Raw genomic sequence first — 22,581 nt, 5'->3', positions numbered from 1 at the left:
TTGAAGATCAGAGCGACTGAGGCGTCTCTGCAGGAGGACGGACTGATTTGAGCGTCTCGGGTTTTGGAGACCACCCACACCAATGAGGACACCGGGCATGGCCGTGTTCAAGCAGCAGAAAGTGGAGGATTTCTATGAAGTCGGTGAAGCCCTGGGAAGGTGAGTGTTTTCGAGGTGTTTGAGTTTGGTTTGTCGTTTAAAGTTCTCTAAAGACCTTCATCGACCATTATCATGAGTCCTCTGTGGGAGTAAAACGTGGCCAGCTGCTGGCCTGTCAAGTTAAAGTTTGACTTTGGGAGTGTCTCTGTGTAAAGTGGGTTCAAGTTTGACGCAGCAGATAAACTTCAGGGACGGGAAACATCGAGTTAGAAGGTGTTTCCCACAGTAGGAGTGAAGGTCGTCAGGCGTATCTGCCGACCATGCAGAGATACTGTCTGACTGACTTACACCTTCTTCACCGAGTCCTGAAAGATGCACTGGGCTGCTTCCAAACGCAGGAAACAAAATTGATTAACTTCTTCAGCACAGCACACATGAGGTCAGAGGCTTTTTTAGCGGGCAGACCAGTCGAGGCAGAGACCAAGTGCTCAGGATGCTGAGCCCAGATGGACAGAGACGCCAAAGTACAAGTACCCGTTGACAGATTAGTTCAGCGTGTTGTACCCTGAACCTTGGTAATAATAATAATAAAAAGGCATCTGGGTGGACGGTGCCGTGTAGAGCCCTTGCAGACCAGACCAGAAGGAAATCCGCCCTCAATAGGAAATGAGATGGAGGAAGTCCAGAGCTCGAATGGGGAAGTCATAGTTTTCGCAAGGCGCTCGCTGACAGAGCAGCAAGGTGTAAAAATACGAGTCCAGACCTGCACCACGTCCCAGTGCAGTGTGCTCCACCCTACTTACTGTCCACTCCACCCCGGTGATGACGGGTGTGACGGAGTGTTTCCCTGTGAAACACTTAGCTCGTCGCTCCACCTCTGTTTACATGTGTATTAACAGGGAAAGGATCATGTCTCTCTCGCATCCAGACCTCTGTGTCATTACACTAATGGGCGTTTTCTCCCCGTAATTTAAATGTCAATTATATTCTTATTCCTTATAAATATTAATTTTGGTCTATAAATGAACAAAACAACAACTTGAAAGCTCACACAGCTGATATCACTTTTCTGTGGCGGATGAGAAAGCCTGAAAGTGGACCGGGCTTCAGCTGAAGTAAATGTTTGATGGTTTGAAACGCTGCCGTGATGAGTAACACGAGTGAACAAGTGCGTGTGGTGCAAAGCCACAGACGTGTCACCGAAAAGGAGAAGAACGCTCTGCGGTCGCACACAAACGTCTGTGAATTTTCATCGACGCTTTATCAGCTGCAGCCTCTCTGCTGGGGGTGGAGGTTCCGCCAATTGCCTGTGTTCTGCGTGGGTTGGAACAGACGGGTTTCAGGCCCCGGCTTGACGTACGTCATGATCAAAATACCAGTGAAGGAAAGCTGCCATCGTGCCCAGATCAACGAAGGTCACTCAAGTTCAGAAACTTGTTTGGTGAGGTTGTACACAGACGTGTGAGATGTTCTCGGTGGAATCTCTGTCGCTCTGTGAGTTGTATGGTGTAATAAGTAGGGATGCACCGATTTATCGGCCGTACATCGGTATCGGCCGATACTCGCTTCGTTGACTGCCGTCGGCCAATCGGCAACTATGATGTCATTCACCGATGGCAGTGGCCGATGTCTATCCAGTGTTTCCCACACATAGACTTAACTTGGGCGGGACACCAGGTATATTAACAGCCGTCAAAGTATACTTTGTAACCCATTTCAGCATATTTTATTTGAATTATTTTCATCCGTCCGAGAGAACGACCCCATCCGCCACCGATTGTAGAAGACAGGGACACAGCTCTCTGCGACGCTCCAAGCAGGAAGTGATGCGGCGTTCAAGGCAACTCGGAAAAAAAAAATCAGTATCAGCATTGGCTGACTGCCAAATTGTTATTTTAAACATCGGTATGAGCCCTAGAATTTCACAATCGGTGCATCCCAAGTATTAAGTATTGATAACAATGCAATATTCCTTGTAAACTCACTCGGTGTCGAGGCTGAGCTGAGCCGCCATCTCAACAACCGTCTTAAAGCAGATCGTCTAAGACCAGAAAATGATCATGTTTGCCGCCACGTTGGATCTGAACTCCGTGACAGAAGTCTGTGGCCTGAACTGTGGAGGCTGTTCCACACCACCTATCAAAAAAAACAAACTTACTCAAAGTGAAGTATTGAGAGAAGAGGTGTTCTTTTGGTCAGTAGGTGCCATTATCTTACAGAAACGGTTTGTAGGCGCTGTACCATAGATGTTTTATGGCATGAAAGGAAATCCTGCGGCGTTGTATAGATTAACAAAGTTTAAAGGTGAGAGTCTCTATAACAGATGTATTGTACAGTTTTCAAGCAAAGCAATGCAACCACAGGTGTTATGCCACATGCCAGAATCAAGAAACAAAAAGGAAGTGAAATGTTGTTAGTTTGCCAAAGTTAGATTTCCTGAAACAGAATGCAGATTGCACAGAGATGTGAATCTAACTTTACTGTGTTGGCAACAAAAGTCAGCAAAAGTCACCAAAAGTGACCTAAAAGTTGCAGGACGCATGGCCACAGGTGTTGGAACATCTCTGAAAGTTTTAATGAGCTTCAGACGGTACGAGGCGAGTTTGCGCCGAACTGGGATGTAATACGTGTGGCGATCCCATCGCTGCTGTCGAGTGGATGAGAAATATGTTTGTTCAGAGGGAACTCCCCGGGAACATTCCACAAGTTCTCCTCCTGACGGGGTCACCCTGGTACTGACAGAAAACTCCCACACCCTCACACCAAGTGATTACTTACAGAAAACCTATTATATGTAGTGTTACCCAGTACAGTATATCCAGTGTTTTGGAGAATTCATATTTCAGAAGTACTGTTGGTGGATAGCATGACGCCAGGAATTACATGAACTGACTCAGATACTAGAGGCCGAGCTATGTCTTCACTGTCCTTGGTGTGTGTGTTAAGTGTTTGCAGATGTGTATCACTGCATTAGGAGCTGCTTCACAGGGTTTGGTCCGTCCTGTTGCCTGGTCGCAGGGTCCCGTCGGTCGTTCGGGTGAAAAATGTCTTCAGAAACTGGGCCGGCGCCACCGGTCCCAGAGTTCCCTCCGGCTCCGCATAATGACCCACAGCTGTCAGACCAGGAATCTCTGCAGAGAGACGTCAGCCCCGCGGCGGCTCAGCGCTCAGGCATGTCAGGCCCGCCGCGGGATTCCAGTCCCCCCCCCCCCCCCCGGAGCATCACTCTCTGCAGCGCGGCGCTCCATCACGCCGAACACCGACCACGACCCTCCCCTCGTCCAGCGGACTCCAGCGTGCGCGTAAAAACAAACGTGTGGACCGAGGTCCGACTCTGCACAAAACTCAACGCCTTTACATCGCTCCTGATTGTGACGATTACATTGCAATTCATTTCATTCAGTGTCACAGGTTCCACGGAGAACCATCACCGACGTGGGGGAGTTATTTTTTTTACGGTTATTTCTCTTTGAACCTTTTTTTGTGACGGGTGACATTGGAGGAGTTTCTCGCGTTCAGGTTCTGACCAGCAACGTGGAGGTGATTCCATCACAGAGGGGATTTGAAGGTCAGATCTTCAGCCACAGAGTCTCCAGGACTGTGACCGTTCGTGTGGCTCTAACTCCCAGGAGGCCCCTGGAAGCCTTTTGAAAGCTGAACTAGTTTGTTGTCCCTTTCTTCAAACACACAGTCTGTCACTGGGGAGTTTACTCAGAGCATTGATGTCGCCGTGTGTGTGTGTGTGTGTGTGTGTGTGTGTGTGTGTGTGTGTGTGTGTGTGTGTGTGTGTGTGTGTGTGTGTGTGTGTGTGTGTGTGTGTGTGTGTGTGTGTGTGTGTGTGTGTGTGTGTGTGTGTCACGGTCTTGGTTATTTTTTCTCCCTTAGTTTATACAGAGCCTCTGCCTGTCTTTCTCTTTCCATCACTATCGCTCATTGCTCTTGCCCCCCCATCTCTCTCTCTCTCTCTCTCTCTGTTGTGATAAGATCAGTTTTAAAGGGGAAAGTACATTGTGGTTTATTTGTCTTTCTAAAGTAAATGATCATGATGCAACTTTGGGTTATGGTGCTTTCAGTGTGTACTCTCACCAGGTGCCTGTCACAGATTCAGTAGGTAATACTAGTGGAGTATATATATTTAAAAAAAATATATATACAGTATAAAGGTTAATGCACTTATTTTTGCTCACATTTAAATAAGAAGGAGACGTTGACTAACCCATGTTTAGAAAGGCGAGGAAGAGTAGGGTGTGGGCATCGCACCTCGATGGGTCGGGTGCCTTTATCAGTCACTTGCCCCAGACAATGAGGCAGCTCCGGCCGTTCACCGTTGTGGTTTTTGTTGTTTTTTTACATAAAACAGCAAAGTCACAGTGAACAATGTTCTCAGGGTAAATAGAGCAGGACACACCTCCCAAATGTTGTACCTGCAGGGTGAAGTGAAGTTATTACAATATGTTCATCGCAGAGGTATTAGTGCTGGATATTTGAGCTTTCTTTATAGAGTTGCACATTAGAGCTGTGTACTAAAGCTGCACATTAGAGCTGTGTATTAAAGCTGCATGTGAGAGCTGCACATTAGAGCTGTGTACTAAAGATGCACATTAGAGCTGTGTATTAAAGCTGCACATTAGAGCTGTGTACTAAAGCTACACATTAGAGCTGTGTACTAAAGCTGCATGTGAGAGCTGCACGTTAGAGCTGTGAAATAAAGCTACACGTTAGAGCTGTGTATTAAAGCTGCACATTAGAGCTGTGTACTAAAGCTACACATTAGAGCTGTGTATTAAAGCTGCATGTGAGAGCTGCATGTTAGAGCTGTGTATTAAAGCTGCACATTAGAGCTGTGTACTAAAGCTACACATTAGAGCTGTGTATTAAAGCTGCATGTGAGAGCTGCACGTTAGAGCTGTGTATTAAAGCTGGATGTGGGAGCTGCACGTTAGAGCTGTGAAATAAAGCTACACGTTAGAGCTGTGTATTAAAGCTGCATGTGAGAGCTGCATGTTAGAGCTGTGTATTAAAGCTGCACATTAGAGCTGTGTATTAAAGCTGCACATTAGAGCTGTGTACTAAAGCTACACATTAGAGCTGTGTATTAAAGCTGCATGTGAGAGCTGCACGTTAGAGCTGTGTATTAAAGCTGCACATTAGAGCTGTGTATTAAAGCTGCACATTAGAGCTGTGTATTAAAGCTGCACATTAGAGCTGTGTATTAAAGCTGCACATTAGAGCTGTGTATTAAAGCTGCACATTAGAGCTGTGTATTAAAGCTGCACATTAGAGCTGTGTATTAAAGCTGCACATTAGAGCTGTGTATTAAAGCTGCACGTTAGAGCTGTGTATTAAAGCTGCACATTAGAGCTGTGTATTAAAGCTGCACATTAGAGCTGTGTATTAAAGCTGCACATTAGAGCTGTGTATTAAAGCTACACGTTAGAGCTGTGTACTAAAGCTGCATAACAGGGCTGCATAATAAAAGCTGCACTTTAGAGTCGGTGATGGAGCTTTGTACTAGAGCTGTGTATTAAAGCTGCATAATAGAGGTGCACGTTAGAGCTGCGTAATGGAACTACACGATAGAGCTGCATGTTACAAGTGGCATGCAAGAGCTTCACGTTAGAGCCGCATACTGGAGCATCTGGCACTTTGAAACCAATTTGAAAGTGTGAACTGTGTGCATGGCTGTGTGGCGTGAATTGAACCCAGTGGGAGCAGCGTAACACTCTGGTATCTGTCTGTGGTTCTGCCATCAGAAGACATGAAGGCTTAATCCTACCCCCTCCTCACTCCTCCATCCCAGTCACCCCCCACCCGGCAGCACAGAGAGGGCAGGTGGAGGATGAGCCTCAGGGACTATTTTTGGCCTGGCGTAACCCTGATATCGCGTGCACGGCCGGCACATCAGAGCCTCCATGGAGTCTTCCTGTGCTTCCATATTTTCCACTCAGTGATCCTTTCCTCATCGTGACAATACACCCACACACTTAAACTTTGGGGTCTGAGGATTGTTTTTCTGTAGCCTGCTGAGTGAAACGCACCCCAGGCCCACGGCACAAAGCAACATGTGGGGTGTGAGAGGTAGGGCAAATCAGAGGTCAGCAGTGATAGACTTGAGGTCTGTGATCTTTGGCGCTTTCTGTGTGATGCATGAAGGAAAGTGGCGTGGGGAGGAACTTAAGAATGTTTTTGCATTTCACCTGACTCTCATATGAATGGTAAATAGGCTAAACCTGATATAGCACTCTTTCTAGATCAGGATACACATTATGCGCTTTAAAGCCCTTAGAGCCAGTGAGAACGTCTCCAGAAGCTCTTTTGATGCTCGGACAACATTCAGGTCTTATCTCTGGTGTACCACGCCACTCAGCTGCACATGACCCATTAACTGTGTCTAGTCTAGTTGTGTGGATTTAACAAACCAAACGTGAACAGTGAAGCTCTAATATTGTTCTATCCTACATTTAGAAGGACAGGGTAAAAATCACGTGTTGTGGACTTCAAGGAAGTACATTGGTTGGTAAGTTAAAATGCAGATGCATCCTGTTTTGGTAAACATGCCGTAGTGCTCTATTTTCACTCTGCAAATGATGAGACATAAAGCCCCATAGTTCCAGCGACTGTGATATGAGAAAACATCGAATACAACTAAAAAAAAAAAAGCAATACAGTAAAGGACGAGGAATAGGAATATACAATACAGTAAGTGGGCCTACACTTCCTTTGTGAAATGTTTGGGATTCTTCAGGGGGCTGAGCTCCTGAGGATGGATCAGATTGTTGGCAGCAGCATCAGTGGGTGGGAGGACAGTTTGAGACTTGTGCCTTTGTTCGTTCGGCTGGGAAACGGGAAGTCGTGGCCATTCTGCTCCACCGAAGACCTCCGCTGCCTCCCGCAACTGCATGGGAAAAATCTCAGCTCAAAACTGAAATATTATTCATTCCAAAAAAATAATAAATAAAAAATAAACTGTATTTTCAGTAAATTCACTGAAAGACAGAGATCACATACCTAAAATCATTTATAATTATTCTTGTGAAGGAACAGTGACTGTCTTAAATGTCAAGACCTTAATAAACTAGTACCTGTATATTTTAGGGACATCTCATGATCTTTAGACAATTATTTTTCAGAGTATGATGATGACTCTTTTTTCATTATTTCAGATTATTTCAAAATTACAACAAAAAATAATGTTGTTCCTATTATAATAATAATAATAATAATAATAATAATAATAATAATATTAACAACAAAAACAACAACAACAATGATAATAATACTGTTATTATATTTTTTAATTATTACATGTCTATATTTTGTCTAAAAATCTTTTTGTGAAGACAGTAATGTAGTATTTCCAATCATGTGCATTTACTTTCAGCGGGCAGTTTGCCATCGTGAAGCGCTGCAAGGAGAAGAGCAGCGGCGTGGAGTACGCAGCCAAGTTCATCAAGAAGCGGCAGAGCCGAGCGAGTCGGCGCGGCGTGAGGCGGGAGGAGATCGAGCGCGAAGTGGAGATCCTGCAGCAGATCCAGCACGCCAACGTGGTGACGCTGCACGACGTGTACGAGAGCCGCACCGACGTGGTGCTCATCCTGGAGCTGTGAGTCCACTCAGCCGCCTCGCTGCTCCAGGGTTGCCGGTTCAGTCGTACCAGGAAACCACTAACTCACCGGAGTAAACTTGATGAATGGTTGTGCGTCTAAAATAGCTGATAATGTAGCTGTATTCAAAATAACTCGCCATAAAGATGCTATATATATATATATATATATATAGCATCTTTATGGCGAGTTATTTTGAATACAGCTACACGTGCGTTGAAGTTGAAGCCAAACCCTTTTATTCAAGAGTGTGGCAAGGTGTAAGAAGCCGGGAACAGATGCAACGTTGTCATGACAAAGGCTCCCCTCTCGTGTGTGCGTGTGTGTGTGGGGTGTGGGGGGGGGGGGGGGATGGGTGATTGATTGCTCGTTGATTGCTCTGATGAGAAATATGTGTACAGACACCCCTGATCCCGGGCCCAATTTACAACACCCGAGACAGGTGTGGCTGCTTAGATCACACCGCCCACGCACCACAACCGCTTAATAACTTGTAAGTAGTTGATTCCCTTGAAGGGTGCAACGCGCTAGCACAGTTGCATGCAGCACGTTGCTATCTCATTACTGGACTGGACAAGCATTTCCCAAAGGGAATATCCCTTTAGGGCGCAGCAGTGCAGTTTGATTGTCAAAATCAGTGTTGTTGTAACTTGATGAAACTTTAATATTTATGATATCATCTTAATATTATCATAATAATATATCTGACCATTATCAGACCAATAGAATTAAATCTATCGTGCTATTACATACTGGATTACAGTATCATACTGTAAAAAAAACAACAAAAAAATAAAAAATTATTAGACGTGCAGCTCCATTTAGAACCGTGAAAACCATTCTCAGTATAGCGGCAGACATGTTACCATGGTTACATGTTACCGTGGTTACATGTAACCACTGAGTGACGTGTGTGTTGACAGGACCAGTGTGGAGCGACGTTTGCTCACTAGTTCATAGGCTGTTAGTCCATTTTGTGTTTGACAAAAGCTTCTTTCCGACCGGCACCAAATGTGTCCGGGGCTCATCCTGGGCCTGGACACACCGGCCTCAAGTTCAAGTTCGCCCCAATTAGAGTTAATGAGAATCTAAATCCAGAGCGGGCGCTAGAATAACAGAGCAGCTGAAACCATTGTGTGTACGTTAAACCAGGCGGTCACAAGTCACGCACCGCATCTCACAAAGAGTCTGGAAGCACGCTTTGTTTCACGTCCTAAAACGTCTGTTTTCTCAGCCAATATAGAGGAAGGGTCCAACTTACATCACACATTTACATTTAGTCATTGATCAGACGATTTTATCCAAAGCGACTTACAATTATATAAACAGCGATGGACGCAGCCATCAGGAGCAATTAGGGGTTAAGTGTCTTGCTCAAGGACACTACAGCATGCTAGCAGGAGGAGCCTGGGATCCAACCAGCAACCTTTAGATGACTAGACCACCAGCTCTACCTCCTGAGATACCATCCCCCATCATAAATGAACTTCAAACTGCAAGGTCGCAGGCAGCCAGATCCATAAAAAGTGTTTCACGTTGTTTAAGATCTTTTCATTGTTCTTTACTCCGGGTGCTTAAAGCTTTTTACAAGGGCCAATTAATCGAAAACAAAAGTGCCTCCGTCCTGCAAATAAAGACAACCAAGCCTTTCATGATACAAGGCTGTACCGAGATAATCCACCGCCAGGCATCTGAGCTGTTTCTTGCGATGGCAGGGTGTCCGGGGGGGAGCTGTTTGACTTCCTGGCCCAGAAGGAGTCTCTGTGCGAGGAGGAGGCGACACAGTTCATCAAGCAGATCCTAGACGGCGTCCAGTACCTCCACTCCAAACAGATCGCTCACTTCGACCTGAAGGTAGGAAACACCGGGACCCCGCAGGGGGCCTCACCATACGGTACAAATGCCCGACGCGCATCCCTCCCCCGACGGAGGCGCCGGGCACCGCGCATGTGACGCCATCGGAAATAAAGGCTTTTTAGCCTAAAAATGGAAAGACTTTTTAGCTGCCTTTTGCAGTGTCCGGAATATTTCAGTTCTTTCTCTTTGGTTGAAGGTTCCATGAGCATTTTCAATTTGAAAAATAGGAGCCACTAAAAAAGGGAATTTAAAATACTTTATTTTATGTGGCTTAATACGTTACAAATCCCCACTGCACATCCCTCCCCTGACGAAGGCCGCAGGCAGACACACGTGATGTTGGAAACCTTTTAGTTGACTTTTGGAGTGTGAAATATTTCCGGTGTGATTTGTACGTGTGTCTTTCCTATGAAACCCCGTTTGATTTGTAAAATCGCATTTGACTTTTAAAACCCTGCTTGGTCCAGATAGCAGCACATGCACCAGGACTCACTGTGGACTATGAATAGAGCAGCACTTCTCGAGTCTTGCCTTATACGTGCACATCCTTGTACGTGCACATCCGTGCACATGCACATCCTTCCTGCTCTGCGGCTCCAGACACTTAGACACACCACGGGGTTATCGTTTCGCCTCTGGAGGGACGTCTGATAATCTCCATCCTGTTTTTCCAGTACGGCGTCTCCTACTCACACTGTTGTGACATGTCAGACAACTTTGTTTATTCTGCTTCTTGGTGAAATTGTGAAATTTAATGACTTATTTGTTCAGGTTTTACTGAGATAACGTGGTAGGAGTCGGTCCAAGACGCTTAATAGTGTTTAAATGGTGTTTAACACAGTAGTGTAAACTTAAGGACATAGTACTGTGCTTAGTATATTCAGTCTCTGCGATGTTTGACTTTTACTCCATTACATTTCAAAGCAAATGTTTTTACCTTTTTACTATGTAAAAAACATTTTTGGATTTAGATACATCAGAAGTTTATCCTGCATGGTATTGTAGGCTCTGTTATATCAAGGCACTGGATATGACAAGTAATACGTTTATATTGTGTTATGATGTTATGATGTGGCATATCCTGCATAACAACTACATTTTTTTTCCTTCACTGCCTGCACTAAAAGACGATTTTATCCAGGTAACATATCGACCCACGTTGCCTTTCAAGTCGTCACATTTGGTTGAATGGAAACCCTCAGGCTCATTTCATCAGTTTCTGCTTTCTTTGTTTTGTTTTTTTTGCAGCCTGAGAACATAATGCTTCTGGATAAGAACGTTCATCTGCCGCGCATCAAACTCATAGACTTTGGTCTGGCGCATAAAATAGAAGCTGGGGCCGACTTCAAAAATATATTTGGGACGCCGGAATTTGTAGGTGAGTGTCCGAAAGGGGAAAGAATGTAGCCGCTCCAGGTCCAGGTCCAGGTCCAGCTCCATGTGTTTGTGCTGTTGGGGACTTGTTGCTTGATGCGCTGAGTGTGTGCGGTTTCTATTTTCAGCTCCGGAGATTGTCAACTACGAGCAGCTGGGATTGGAAGCGGACATGTGGTAAGAACCTCAATTACAGCAGCTGCTCAACAAGATGGAGGCATTTCTTCTGGATTAATGTGTGTTCACTTCCACAGGAGCATCGGTGTCATCACATACATACTGTGAGTAGAGACGGTGAAACTTCAACTGGAACCAAGAAAGAAATACCATCCAGGGAGGTGTCTGATGTGTGTGTGTGTGTGTGTGTGTGTGTGTGTGTGTGTGTGTGTGTGTGTGTGTGTGTGTGTGTGTGTGTGTGTGTGTGTGTGTGTGTGTGTGTGTGTGTGTGTGTGTGTGTGTGTGTGTGTGTGTTTCAGTCTGAGCGGTGCTTCGCCCTTCCTGGGCGACACGAAGCAGGAGACTCTGGGAAACATCTCGGGGATGAACTATGAGTTTGACGAGGAGTTTTTCAGCAGCACCAGTGAACTGGCCAAGAACTTCATCCGACAGCTCCTGGAGAAGGACACCAGGTAGGAGGCTCCTGGTGTCCTGGGGTCCAGGGCCTTGGTTCTGGGCCCGGGTCTAAGCAGAGGCAGGCTAGGACCGAGGGCCTTCCATACAAGTCTCGTCAGTGAAAATCTGGAAGTGAAAATTTCTTTATTCATTACCATTCCACCTGCCTGCTTGGTTCCAGGAACCAAGTGTGGAAGATTTCGGCCTCAAACTGTTCATTTAAACTGTCCCCCCCCCCACCCCCTAGTGCTTGTGTCCAGTTCATGGCGCAGAAATATGTAGAAGAAAACAGGAGAGCTCAGTCTCCCCAAACGATGCCTGAGATTCCAACTTGTATCTCTGAGTTCCAGTGCGTCTCTCCTAGTCTGAAAGTCGTCAGTTCCGAGTTTCCGAAGGAGCTCCAAAGCAGCATTATTTCTCCCGCCGCGGTAAATCCACGAGCGTATTATAGAATTTTACTGATCCAAACTGTAATCCCAGGGTCAGCCGGAGAACAGAAGGTCGGCCAAGTCTCTTCCCTCTGTTGTTTGGTGCTGAGCACAAAGAGGACAGTATGCCACAGCCAAGGAATGTACAAATTAGTTATTTGCGCAGTGTGTTTTGTAAAAACAGCCTGTCTCTGTGTGGAGCCCTTACATTTACCTTGAGCCCAGATGAAAAAGCAAATGAAAATACTGTTTTGAACCTTCATCTCTACTCTTCCTTAGGAAGCGGTTGACGATAAAGGACGCCCTGGCACACCCATGGATCAAGGTACAACGTGGTTTCAGCCTCTGGATGCAGTGTTTGTCATCACGCCACAGCATTCACCAAACACACATTGGGATTGATGCGAGCCAACGTGTAAACAAAATGCAATTTTAATATTTTTTTTTAATAACTTACGGCTGGAGACTTCCCTGAACGTACACCAAACTACACATCATTTTGGCATCTTTAATGTTCCACAGTCGTGACATTGTAACCATAAAACGTCAAATAATGGATGACATTTCGTATCATATTACGTCTTTCCAATCCAGTTAAATCATATATTTTCATCAAGATATTGATGAAAATCGTTGATTCCCTTATTAGTTCACGTGGTAATCACCATTCTGACAAACCATGAGACAAATTGTCTTAATTTATTATACATTGTCTGAGTTTGGTGTCTGGATCTGGGTGTGGGGTTTTGTTTTGTGCGCTACTTCAAGGTTTGAATAAACACAGACGTACTTTTTGAGCTTTGAAATATGGGAGCGATGAGCTCCATTGATTTGACGAGGAAAAACTTCTTTAAGATAAGCGTCCAGTTTGACCATGAACTCATGAGACTGGAATGGTCAAAACACTTTGCATGGCATCTGGGACAGTAGCCCAATGGCATTCCTGTCAACATTGGGATTTGAAAATAAGGGAAATGGGTGGGGGGGGGGGGGGGGGGTTGACTGATAAAGAGCCCCCATCACGCACAGGGCTTTTTAGTTTATTCATCTACAATAAAAACACTGTTTTTATTGGTTTTGTTTGGAGAAACAGGGGGCTGAGATCGCTCTGATCGCACAGCCTACTGTCAACCTTACAGACAAGCGTCTTTTATTTTACACTAGAAACGTTCAAAATACGGGAGAGAGGGAGTAAAATACGGGAGAATGTTGACAGGTATGCCCCCTGGTTATCGTCACATTTTCAATCCGGCTCATGGATATGGCTATAGATAGTTTTGGGGATCACCGATGACAGGTAACTGCATGAGGTTTGACATCTAACGGCCGTTTGGGACGGAGAAGTGTGAAGTGAAGTGTTCTTCTGGATTCTCACCTGCACACGAGTGTTTTGCTGTGCTGAGTCCTCGCTGCTTGGAGAAGTTCCGGCATGAAGACAAGCAGCATCTAACCCAGCGCTGGACTGCCTCCGTTCCCCTCCACACACTAACCTCCCCCCGTGACAAAGATGGACGGATGAACCAGGCTCTCACACCATGTTCCTCCACCCCCTTTGTCCCACGAAGTCCCATGACCACCACCAGGAGGTCGTCCCTCCCCCCGAAGCGGAGCAGCAGGTGGAGCCCCGGCCGCTGAAGACCAAGCGTCTGAAGGAGTACACGGTCCAGTCCCAGTGCAGCACGCTCCCCAACAACACCTACCTCAACTTCGAGCGCTTCACCCGCGTGGTGGAGGACATTGGCCTGATGGAGGTGGAGCTGTCAGGCGTGGCAGGGTCCCACCTCGCCCTCCGGGAAGACGTGGAGGCGCTGGTCTCCGTCTACAACCAGAAGGAGGCCTGGTACCAGGAGGAGAGCGATGGCGCCAGGAAGCGTCTGTCCCAGGTCCGCTACGAGGTCCGCAAGGTGGAGGCCACCAGCCGGCTGCTGCTGGAGGACCTGCGCGCCGTGGACGCCGGCCTGGACGGCGTCAGCGCGAAGCAGCGGCAGAGACAGAGGCAGCTGAGCGCGCTCAGGAAGGAGCTGAGCGCTGAGCTGCGCTGGCTGCAGGAGGTGGTGAGCTCCGTGCTGCCTGAAGGGGCGCGCTGCACCCGCCACAGCAACGGTGTGAAGGAGGAGGTGGAGCAGGCGAGATCTCCAACTTTACCCTGAGGACACAATGACTGGTATCTTCAAAAATGTGTTTTATTAATTTGACATTTAGAAACTCTGGAATATTTTATTGCTTGTTGTTGAGATTTTACTCTTGCCTTTTTTGGATCGTTTTTCAGAGCAGAGGTGAATAAGTCCAGGTCCAGAAAGTAAAAGTCCTTTCCATGTTTTTGCTGCAGCTGTGCACTGATCAGCTGGAGCTCTGGGTTGACGCTAATTAGCAAATCCACGCGGTTGACTCCAAATCCTGGAGTGGAGTTTCACTTTCTGAACCTGGATTTTCCACGTTTGCTTCAGAATAACAGAGGAACAGTTGTTTGGCGAAAAAAATTCAAATGTGTTGAAGCTCAGAGCCACAGGAGCAGAATTCAGCAGATCTTACATTTAAACCGGGATGATTGACATTCTGTTTTACTGCAATTTTCTTTCTTGGAATTTCCCAGAAGTTCATTATTTTTTTATTTTAATTTATTTATTTTTGTCATTCCATTCTATTTATGTTCTCTGTATGTTTTTCCTGTTTACCGTTGAATTTATTTGTGAGCTTGCTCATGATGAATGTTTTCTTTGTGATTATTTTTGTGATGCACCTGATGTTGAAAGAGCACTTTAACTTTTAAATGTGTTTTGATTGAAGAAGGACAGTTTGTTTATTTCTCGACTGAATGAGCTGGTCAATCAGACTCTCAGAATCAGAGGTTGTAATCTTGAAAGTCTGAATTTAAAGTCAGATCTTATTTTACTCTTCGGTATTTCTTTTCATGAATATTTAGGCCCTGATTTAATATGTAGTTTGGTCATTTCAAATATTTTATTGCAAATGCACAACTCACACAATAAGACACAAACCTTTGAATATTGTCTTTTTTATGCACCAAAATAAATTTGTATTTCTTTATTCCATCCCCATTCAATCAGAATTATGTCCATTTTTGCATTTGGTTGTTTTGTCTGACATCTGACTGTTTATGTTTCAAAGCTCGAAATAGATCCATACATTCACCAAAACACACAGCAATTCAATTATCCCTAAATTCGCAGAATATTACGACAGATCTAACAACATTGTTCAAATGAACGGGTTGTTTCTCCGCAGCCTCTGAATCCTCGGCAGGCGATGGTGAAGCGTCTTTCCGTCGTCAACCTGGAGAACTTCAGGCGGCAGTACGCCCGACGCCGCTGGAAGGTGAGGACGCAGGGAGGAGATGGGGGCAGGTGGGGACCAGGGGGCTACTTTGAGGACCACCGGTGGCCATTATTTTATGTTAAGTTTACTTTAATTTTGGGGTAAGGTAAGGGTAAAAAAAAGCTGAACAGTCGGAAAAAATTTAAAATAAATTGTCAAATTTAAAAAATAATTTGCCAAATATACACAAATAGCCGAGAGTAAGAATTCTACAGCATCTGGAGCTAAAACTACAGTTCCTTAGATACAAGTGTTTTGCTCATAAAAAACAATGCAAAAATGGAACTTTGTTCATGTTAACAGTGTGGTCGTCAGGTCTGTTATCTTGGAAAACTTGACGCCGAAATTCCAGCCGTTCTTTGCATTTTTCCAAGAAGGAGGTCGGATTTTCCATAGTTCTGATTTCAATTGAACGCAGCGCTGAGCTCAGTCAGGGTCACAGTTAACTGTGATCTGGGAGGAATTTTGATACACAATAATCTGATCATAGGTTTCTCTGTGACTGTCATGGATGATGGTTACCATTTAAATAAATTCAATTAGGCCTGTGTAGCCTTATGTATTTCATTACTTCCCAACCTGTGCATGTGTGAGTATATCACATGCATTTTGTCTCCTGTAATCGTTGCATTTACGGCTCCACTGTTAAATTCTGCTCCGTCTCAGTGAAGAACCCTCCTCCACCACCCGGTGAAACACGTCTTCCATAGGACGATACAAGTGCCTCCACACAGGAGGGTTCTGAAAAAATATTTAAAATCGTATTTGTTGAAATTTTATGTTTTACTTCCTCCAACAGCTTTCGTTCAGAATCGTCTCCCTTTGCAACCACCTGACACGCATGATGAAGAAGGGCAACTCCAAGATGTCCGACCAGCGCCAGGTAGAGCACCACTGTGCTTTTGATACTTATAACAGCAAAGGCTGGAGGGATATCGCTCTAAGAAAAACATTATTATAATGAAAAACAGACAAAACAGATCATGATTATCACTCTGCTGATTGTTTTTGTAGCTTTGCGGTTGATTTTATTTGTTTCTATTTTGCTTATTCGTGTTGCTTCTAGCTCCAGTGTTGGAGGTTTATTGTCTTTCTGTTTGGTTTTTCAGGGGGAATGTGAAAGTGACCAGGAAGAAGAAGATATCCGAAAGTTCAGACCCAGAACCCGGAAGAGAAGCAGCACGTCCTGAGAGAGATGGCACACTGAGCATGCATTTAACAGACAGTGAATGCTGTCTATGGAAACAGGATTGTAAATACTGTCTCAAGATAGAAAACAGACGGTAAATACCGTCTACAGATTATAAACAGATAGTAAATACTTCCTGAAGATGGTAAATACTGTCTCAAGATTATAAAAAGATAGTAAATACTGCCTGAAGATGGTAAACATATTGTTAATACTGTCTGAAGATAGTTAATACTGTCTGTAGAAAATAAACAGATAGTAAATACTGTCTGAAGATAGTAAACTATAGTAATACAATCTAGATATAGTAAACCGAAAGTAAATAACGTCTAGAGATAGTAAATACTGTCTGGAGATATACAGATAGTAAATACTTTTTGATGATGGTAAACAGATAGTAAATACTTTCTGATGATGGTAAACAGATAGTAAATACTTTCTGAAGATAGTAAACAGATAGTAAATACCGTCTGAAGAGAGTAAACAGATAGTAAATACCGTCTGAAGATAACACATATAGTAAATACTGTCTTAAGATGGTAAACAGGTGGTAAATACTGTATGAAGATAGTAAACAGGTAGTTAATACTGTATAAAGATAGAAACTAGATAGTAAATAGTCTGAAGATAGAACCTAGATTGTAAATACTGTCTGAAGATAGAAACTAGATAATAAATACTGTCTAAAGAAAGAAAACAGATAGTAAATACTGAGTAAAGATAGTAAAGACTGTCTCAAGATAGAAACTAGATAGTAAATACTGTCTGGCGATAGAAAATACTGTCTAAAGATAGTAAACTGAAAATACTGTCTAAAGATAGTAAACAGACTCCTTATTTGGCTGCGTGGCAGCGTATGTTCTCAACAGCAGCTTTTCACTGAAAACAGCTTTTGGTTGAAAAGGCTTGTGGAGGTGGAGACTAAAATTGGGCCAAATATGGCACCTGTGTCTTGACATAGGAGCTGTTATTTCACCATACTTCACTGTTTTATCACATTTTAGATACTTTATGCAACAAAACAAACGCTACATTCATTTTTATTACTTGAGCACACGTCCAGGGAGCCCGGTGATTCTCTGTGAAAATGAGCACTAGACCAAACTGAAATTCCCCTGAATGAGGCAAATCCAGTCTTTTAAATCAGTGGTTCCAGACCTCCAAAAGGGGTCGCCAGAGATCACAGGGGGTGTCGCAAGGTCTTGGAAGATTTGAGACCAATGTTTCCTGAAAGTCAAATATTGCCGAATAAATCCGCATTAGTGTCAGTTCAAATATGAAGTCGAACTTAGTCCACGAAATATAATGTATTGTATGTCCTAAAAACCATGAAAATAGAACCAATTCCGACAAAAATTACCATTGAATGCTAATAAATGAATGAGGAAAAAAAAAGGTTTGCTTTGGATATTGGGAAGCCCTGAACTAAATGACGTCTAGTGCTTACAGATCCCTAATTTCCCAAAACTATTGCGTTGTATAATTTCCTTTTGCTAGAATGCTTACAGGAAATATGTAGATGGCAGGGGTTTGACACAATTCATGTTTGAATGTAGCCCCCGTTTTAACAGCGTCTTCAGTCCCAGAACCACCGACCTGAGGCTGTGGCAGCTTTGCATCATTTTAGTTGAATTTTAAGTGAATCTAGTGTAAAGCGCAGCTGGTGACGGATCCCCACAACAAGGTGTTACATCTCTGTGGTAGGTTTGCCTGCCACACGCCAGCCCAGTGGCATTTTCAGGGCCCTACGGCACAGAGACACAGACGATGGGGTAGAAAACACACCAGTTGATTGTAGCGAGGGGGCTAGGTGCAACAAGCCCTGGAGCAGATGGACACATGTCATGACAAGGGCTCCTCTCCTGTGTGTGTGTGTGGGGATGGGGGTTTTACCTGTCGCTTGCTGATTACTCTAACGAGAAACAGGCGAACAGCCACACTGATTCTGAGCCAATTTCCTTGACCCAGGATAGGTGTGCCTGCTTAAACCACACCACAATCTCAATCCAACGTCCGCCTCAACAGCAGCGTTGCTTCTTACTTCTATTTCCAAAATAACCCAAAGCTCAGGCTGTACATGTGTGTTTACTGGATCTGTTCTGCTGCAAAAGTGTTCATCTTAACATTTAACAAAGTCCATCAAACAAACATTGACGAAATATTTTGACATCATTTCACTGTTGAATTCCTGTTGTTTTTATGCAACTGTTTTGAATGTTATTATTTTGATGTATTACTTCTTGTAAGTCGCTTTGGACAAAAGCTAAATGACATAATGTAATGTATTTATGATGTAAATATAAATCTCAGCTTGTGTCTTAATTTTAACGTGTCTTAGCTTGGAAGGTGGAGTTTTGAAACCATATATGTTGTGTGGTTGAATGAATAAACTCAATGAAACGTTTTATTATTCCTGTTTTATTCAATTTGGTCCTATTGTCGTGTGATCCACGTGGTCACGGTATCGACCCAGAGCGTCCCCTGTCTCTCCACCGTCAAACAACAAACTCCACGTGCACTCTCCCGCTGCGATGCCTACAACGTTTAAATCCTATAATTTACATTTATTTTTAACTGAAGCTCTGATTCTGCAGTTTCCCGACAAGAGAAAGGTTTTTCTGGCAGAGAGAACATCTTGGTATCCATTGTAATAGTCCATTTATGTTGAGCTAAAACTAAGAACCTTGAATAAATATGTTTGAAAGTTCATCTCGTGTTTTGGAGAGAATCGAGGCGTGCGTGTGGTTTAAACCTGCTACAGCACTGACAACTGACTGACTGACAACGATGAGGAGAATTATAGTTTAGTAATGGATTTCGAGTAACTACAGGCGACCCTGGCAGACGACTTCATCCTGCTTGTTTAGCTGACGGACGCTGTTTCTTATGTAACAGTGGAGCCAACAGATTACATTTCATTATTTGAGATAAGATAAGGATGATGCAGGGTCAGACTAAGAGGCCAAATTCACAATATACACATTTTAATAAGCAGCCAAACAGTAAAATAAAACAAGTAATAAAGTAATAATAATAATGAATGGCTCAAGAATGAGCTGCATCTTTATTTAAATGAAATGCAAGAATATACACCTTGCACTTTGACTTTGAAATTGTGTTTTTATTGGAGAATGACAGTTTGTGTATTTCTCTACTGATGAACTGGTGAATCAGAATCAGAGGCTAAAATCTTGAAGGTCTGATTTTAAAGTCAGATCTTATTTTACTCTTCGGTATATATATTTTAATGAATATTTAGGCCCTGCTTTAATATGTAGTTTGTTTTTTTCAAATATTTTATTGAAAATGCACAACTCACACCATAAGACAACACAAACCTTTGAATGTGTTTTTGGTCTTTATGCACCAAAATAAATTTGTATTTCTTTATTCCATTCCCATTCAATCAGAATTATGTCAATTTTTGCATTTGGAATTTTGTCTTTTGGTTGTTTTGTCTGACATCCGACTGTTTATGTTTCAAAGCTCGAAATAGATCCATACATTCACCGAAACACACAGCAATTCAATTATCCCTAAATTCGCAGAATATTACGACAGATCTAACAACACTGTTCAAATGAACGGGTTGTTTCTCCGCAGCCTCTGAATCCTCGGCGATGCAGGCGGCGGCGATGGTGAAGTGTCTTTCCGTTGTCAACCTGGAGAACTTCAGGCGGCAGTACGCCCGACGCCGCTGGAAGGTGAGGACGCAGGGAGGAGATGGGGGCAGGTGGGGACCAGGGGGCTACTTTGAGGACTACCGATGGCCATTATATTATGTAAAGTTTACTTTAATTTGGGGGTAAGGTAAGGGTAAAAAAAAGCTGAACAGTCTGAAAAAATTTAAAATAAAATAAAATGTAAAGTAGAAAAAATAATTTACCAAATATAAACAAATAGCCGAACATTTCAAAACAGAAATAGTCATATATATAAGAATATACAGAATTTACAAAATGTGATTCTATGCACAGGATATGGGTAAAAGGGCTATAAATTATAATTATGAATTATTGCTAAATTAAGTTATCTATGCATCAAGCATCTATGGAATAAAATGTTTGTGATTTTAAAGCAGTTTGTGGACACAACTGAAAAGGTGAGCGTGAGCTAATCCCTCTCAACTTTACATTCAGATGAAATAGAACTGATGCCGCATTCCATATAACTTGGAAATCATTATGTGATGTGGGGATGGTGTGGTTTAAGCGATCACACCTTTCTTGGGTCTAGGTATTTTGGCCAACACTCAGTGTGGCTGTACACCAGTGGCTCGTTAGACTAATCAAAGAGCAACAGGTAAAGCCCACATCCCCCCACACACACACAGGAGAGGAGCCCTTGTCATGACATGTTGTCTGTCTGCTCCAGGCTTGTTCCACCTTCCCCACTGTCGACAATATAACTTGTTTGTTTTTAACCCCATCGCCTGTGTTGGAGGTCCCTGAAAACGTCACTTGGGTGGTGTGTGGCAGGCGGAACTGCCAAATATTAATTCCGCGTCGCTACTTTCCACATCTGAGCTAAATGTTCAATGGATGTTGCAGTAAAAGTGTTTGTTTGTCAACGTAAGAATTCTACAGCATCTGGAGCTAAAACTACAGTTCCTTAGATACAAGTGTTTTTGCTCATAAAAAACAATGCAAAAATGGAACTTTGTTCATGTTAACAGTGTGGTCGTCAGGTCTGTTATCTTGGAAAACTTGACGCCGAAATTCCAGCCGTTCTTTGCATTTTTCCAAGAAGGAGGTCGGATTTTCCATAGTTCTGATTTCAATTGAACGCAGCGCTGAGCTCAGTCAGGGTCACAGTTAACTGTGATCTGGGAGGAATTTTGATACACAATAATCTGATCATAGGTTTCTCTGTGACTGTCATGGATGATGGTTACCATTTAAATAAATTCAATTAGGCCTGTGTAGCCTTGTGTATTTCATTACTTCCCAACCTGTGCATGTGTGAGTATATCACATGCATTTTGTCTCCTGTAATCATTGCATTTACGGCTCCACTGTTAAATTCCGCTCCGTCTCAGTGAAGAACCCTCCTCCACCACCCGATGAAACACGTCTTCCATAGGACGATACAAGTGCCTCCACACAGGAGGGTTCTGAAAAAATATTTAAAATTGTATTTGTTGAATTTTTCTCTTTTTCTTTCTCCAACAGCTTTCATTCGTCCCCCTTTGCAACCACCTGAAACACATGGTTAAGAAGGGCAACTCTAAGATGTCCGACCAGCTAAAGATAGAGTGTCACTGTGCTTATGATACATTTAACAGCACAAGCTGGAGGGATATCGCTTCATCATCAGATATATCAAACAGATCATGATTATTATTCTGCCGATTGTTTTTGTAGTTTTTCCAGTTGATTTTATATGTTTCAATTTTGCTTATTTGTGTTGCTTCTTCTTTTCCATTTGTGTCCAGTCAGTGTTGGAGGCTTATTCTCCTTCTGTTTGGTTTTTCAGGGGGGGTGTGAAAGTGACCAGGAAGAAGAAATAGGAATGTTCAGACCCAGAACGTGGAAGAGAAGCAGCACGTCCTGAGAGAAAAGAACACTTAGCATGCATTAAAAAGATAGTAAATACTATCTATAAACAGTATATAAACACACTAGATAGTAACATATAGTAAATGCTGTCTAAAGATAGAAACAAGAAAGTTAATACTTTCTAAAGGTAGTAAACAGATAGTAAATACTGTCTGACAATTGTAAACGATAGTAAGTACCATCTAAATGTAGTACACACAGAGTAAATGCTGTCTAAAGATAATAAATACTGTCTGAAGATAATAAACACGTACTAAATATTGAAAAAATAGTAAACAGATAGCAAATACTATCTGAAGATAGTAAACAGATAGTGGATAATAGCAAAATATATAAACTCAATAGTAAATTGTCTGAAGACAGTAAACAGGTAGTAAATACTGTCTGAAGATAATACACAATAAGTAAATACTGCCTTGAAGATACTGAACAAGTACTTAATACTGCTGTAGATAGTAAACAGAAAGAAAATACGGATCGAAGATAGTAAATAGATAACAAACACTGTCTAAAGATAGAAACAT

General features: G+C 43.2%; 2 protein-coding genes across 2 annotated transcripts; both read left to right on the top strand.

The window, feature by feature from the left end:
- dapk2b (death-associated protein kinase 2b) lies at nt 1-18,903 on the top strand. The gene is made up of 11 exons (XM_080002461.1): nt 1-159; nt 7,481-7,702; nt 9,419-9,557; nt 10,809-10,938; nt 11,063-11,111; nt 11,189-11,215; nt 11,411-11,563; nt 12,254-12,299; nt 15,221-15,310; nt 16,110-16,193; nt 16,420-18,903. Exons 1-11 carry the CDS (start codon nt 83-85, stop codon nt 16,498-16,500), a joined length of 1,098 nt encoding a protein of 365 aa, XP_079858587.1. The 5' UTR covers nt 1-82; the 3' UTR covers nt 16,501-18,903.
- On the top strand, nt 13,300-15,022 carry LOC307231679 (death-associated protein kinase 3-like). Its single transcript, XM_080002462.1, has one exon. The coding sequence runs from the start codon at nt 13,510-13,512 to the stop codon at nt 14,122-14,124; it is 615 nt and encodes a 204-aa protein (XP_079858588.1). The 5' UTR covers nt 13,300-13,509; the 3' UTR covers nt 14,125-15,022.
- Nucleotides 18,904-22,581: the final 3,678 nt, after the last annotated feature.

The sequence above is a fragment of the Zeus faber genome, assembly GCF_960531495.2.
Source record: "Zeus faber genome assembly, chromosome: 6".
Classification (NCBI taxonomy): domain Eukaryota; kingdom Metazoa; phylum Chordata; class Actinopteri; order Zeiformes; family Zeidae; genus Zeus; species Zeus faber.
The sequence above is the reverse complement of the archived record's forward strand: the minus strand, read 5'-3'. Positions and strand labels throughout refer to the sequence as shown.

What these genes read in the sequence shown, in the direction of transcription:
- LOC307231679 (XM_080002462.1), top strand. Translation starts at nt 13,510, where the DNA reads ATGTTCCTCCACCCCCTTTGTCCCACGAAGTCCCATGACCACCACCAG.
- dapk2b (XM_080002461.1), top strand. Translation starts at nt 83, where the DNA reads ATGAGGACACCGGGCATGGCCGTGTTCAAGCAGCAGAAAGTGGAGGAT. An exon ending in GTCGGTGAAGCCCTGGGAAG is followed by an intron (nt 160 to 7,480) that starts GTGAGTGTTTTC and finishes ATTTACTTTCAG; the next exon opens with CGGGCAGTTTGCCATCGTGA. An exon ending in TGGGACGCCGGAATTTGTAG is followed by an intron (nt 10,939 to 11,062) that starts GTGAGTGTCCGA and finishes TTCTATTTTCAG; the next exon opens with CTCCGGAGATTGTCAACTAC.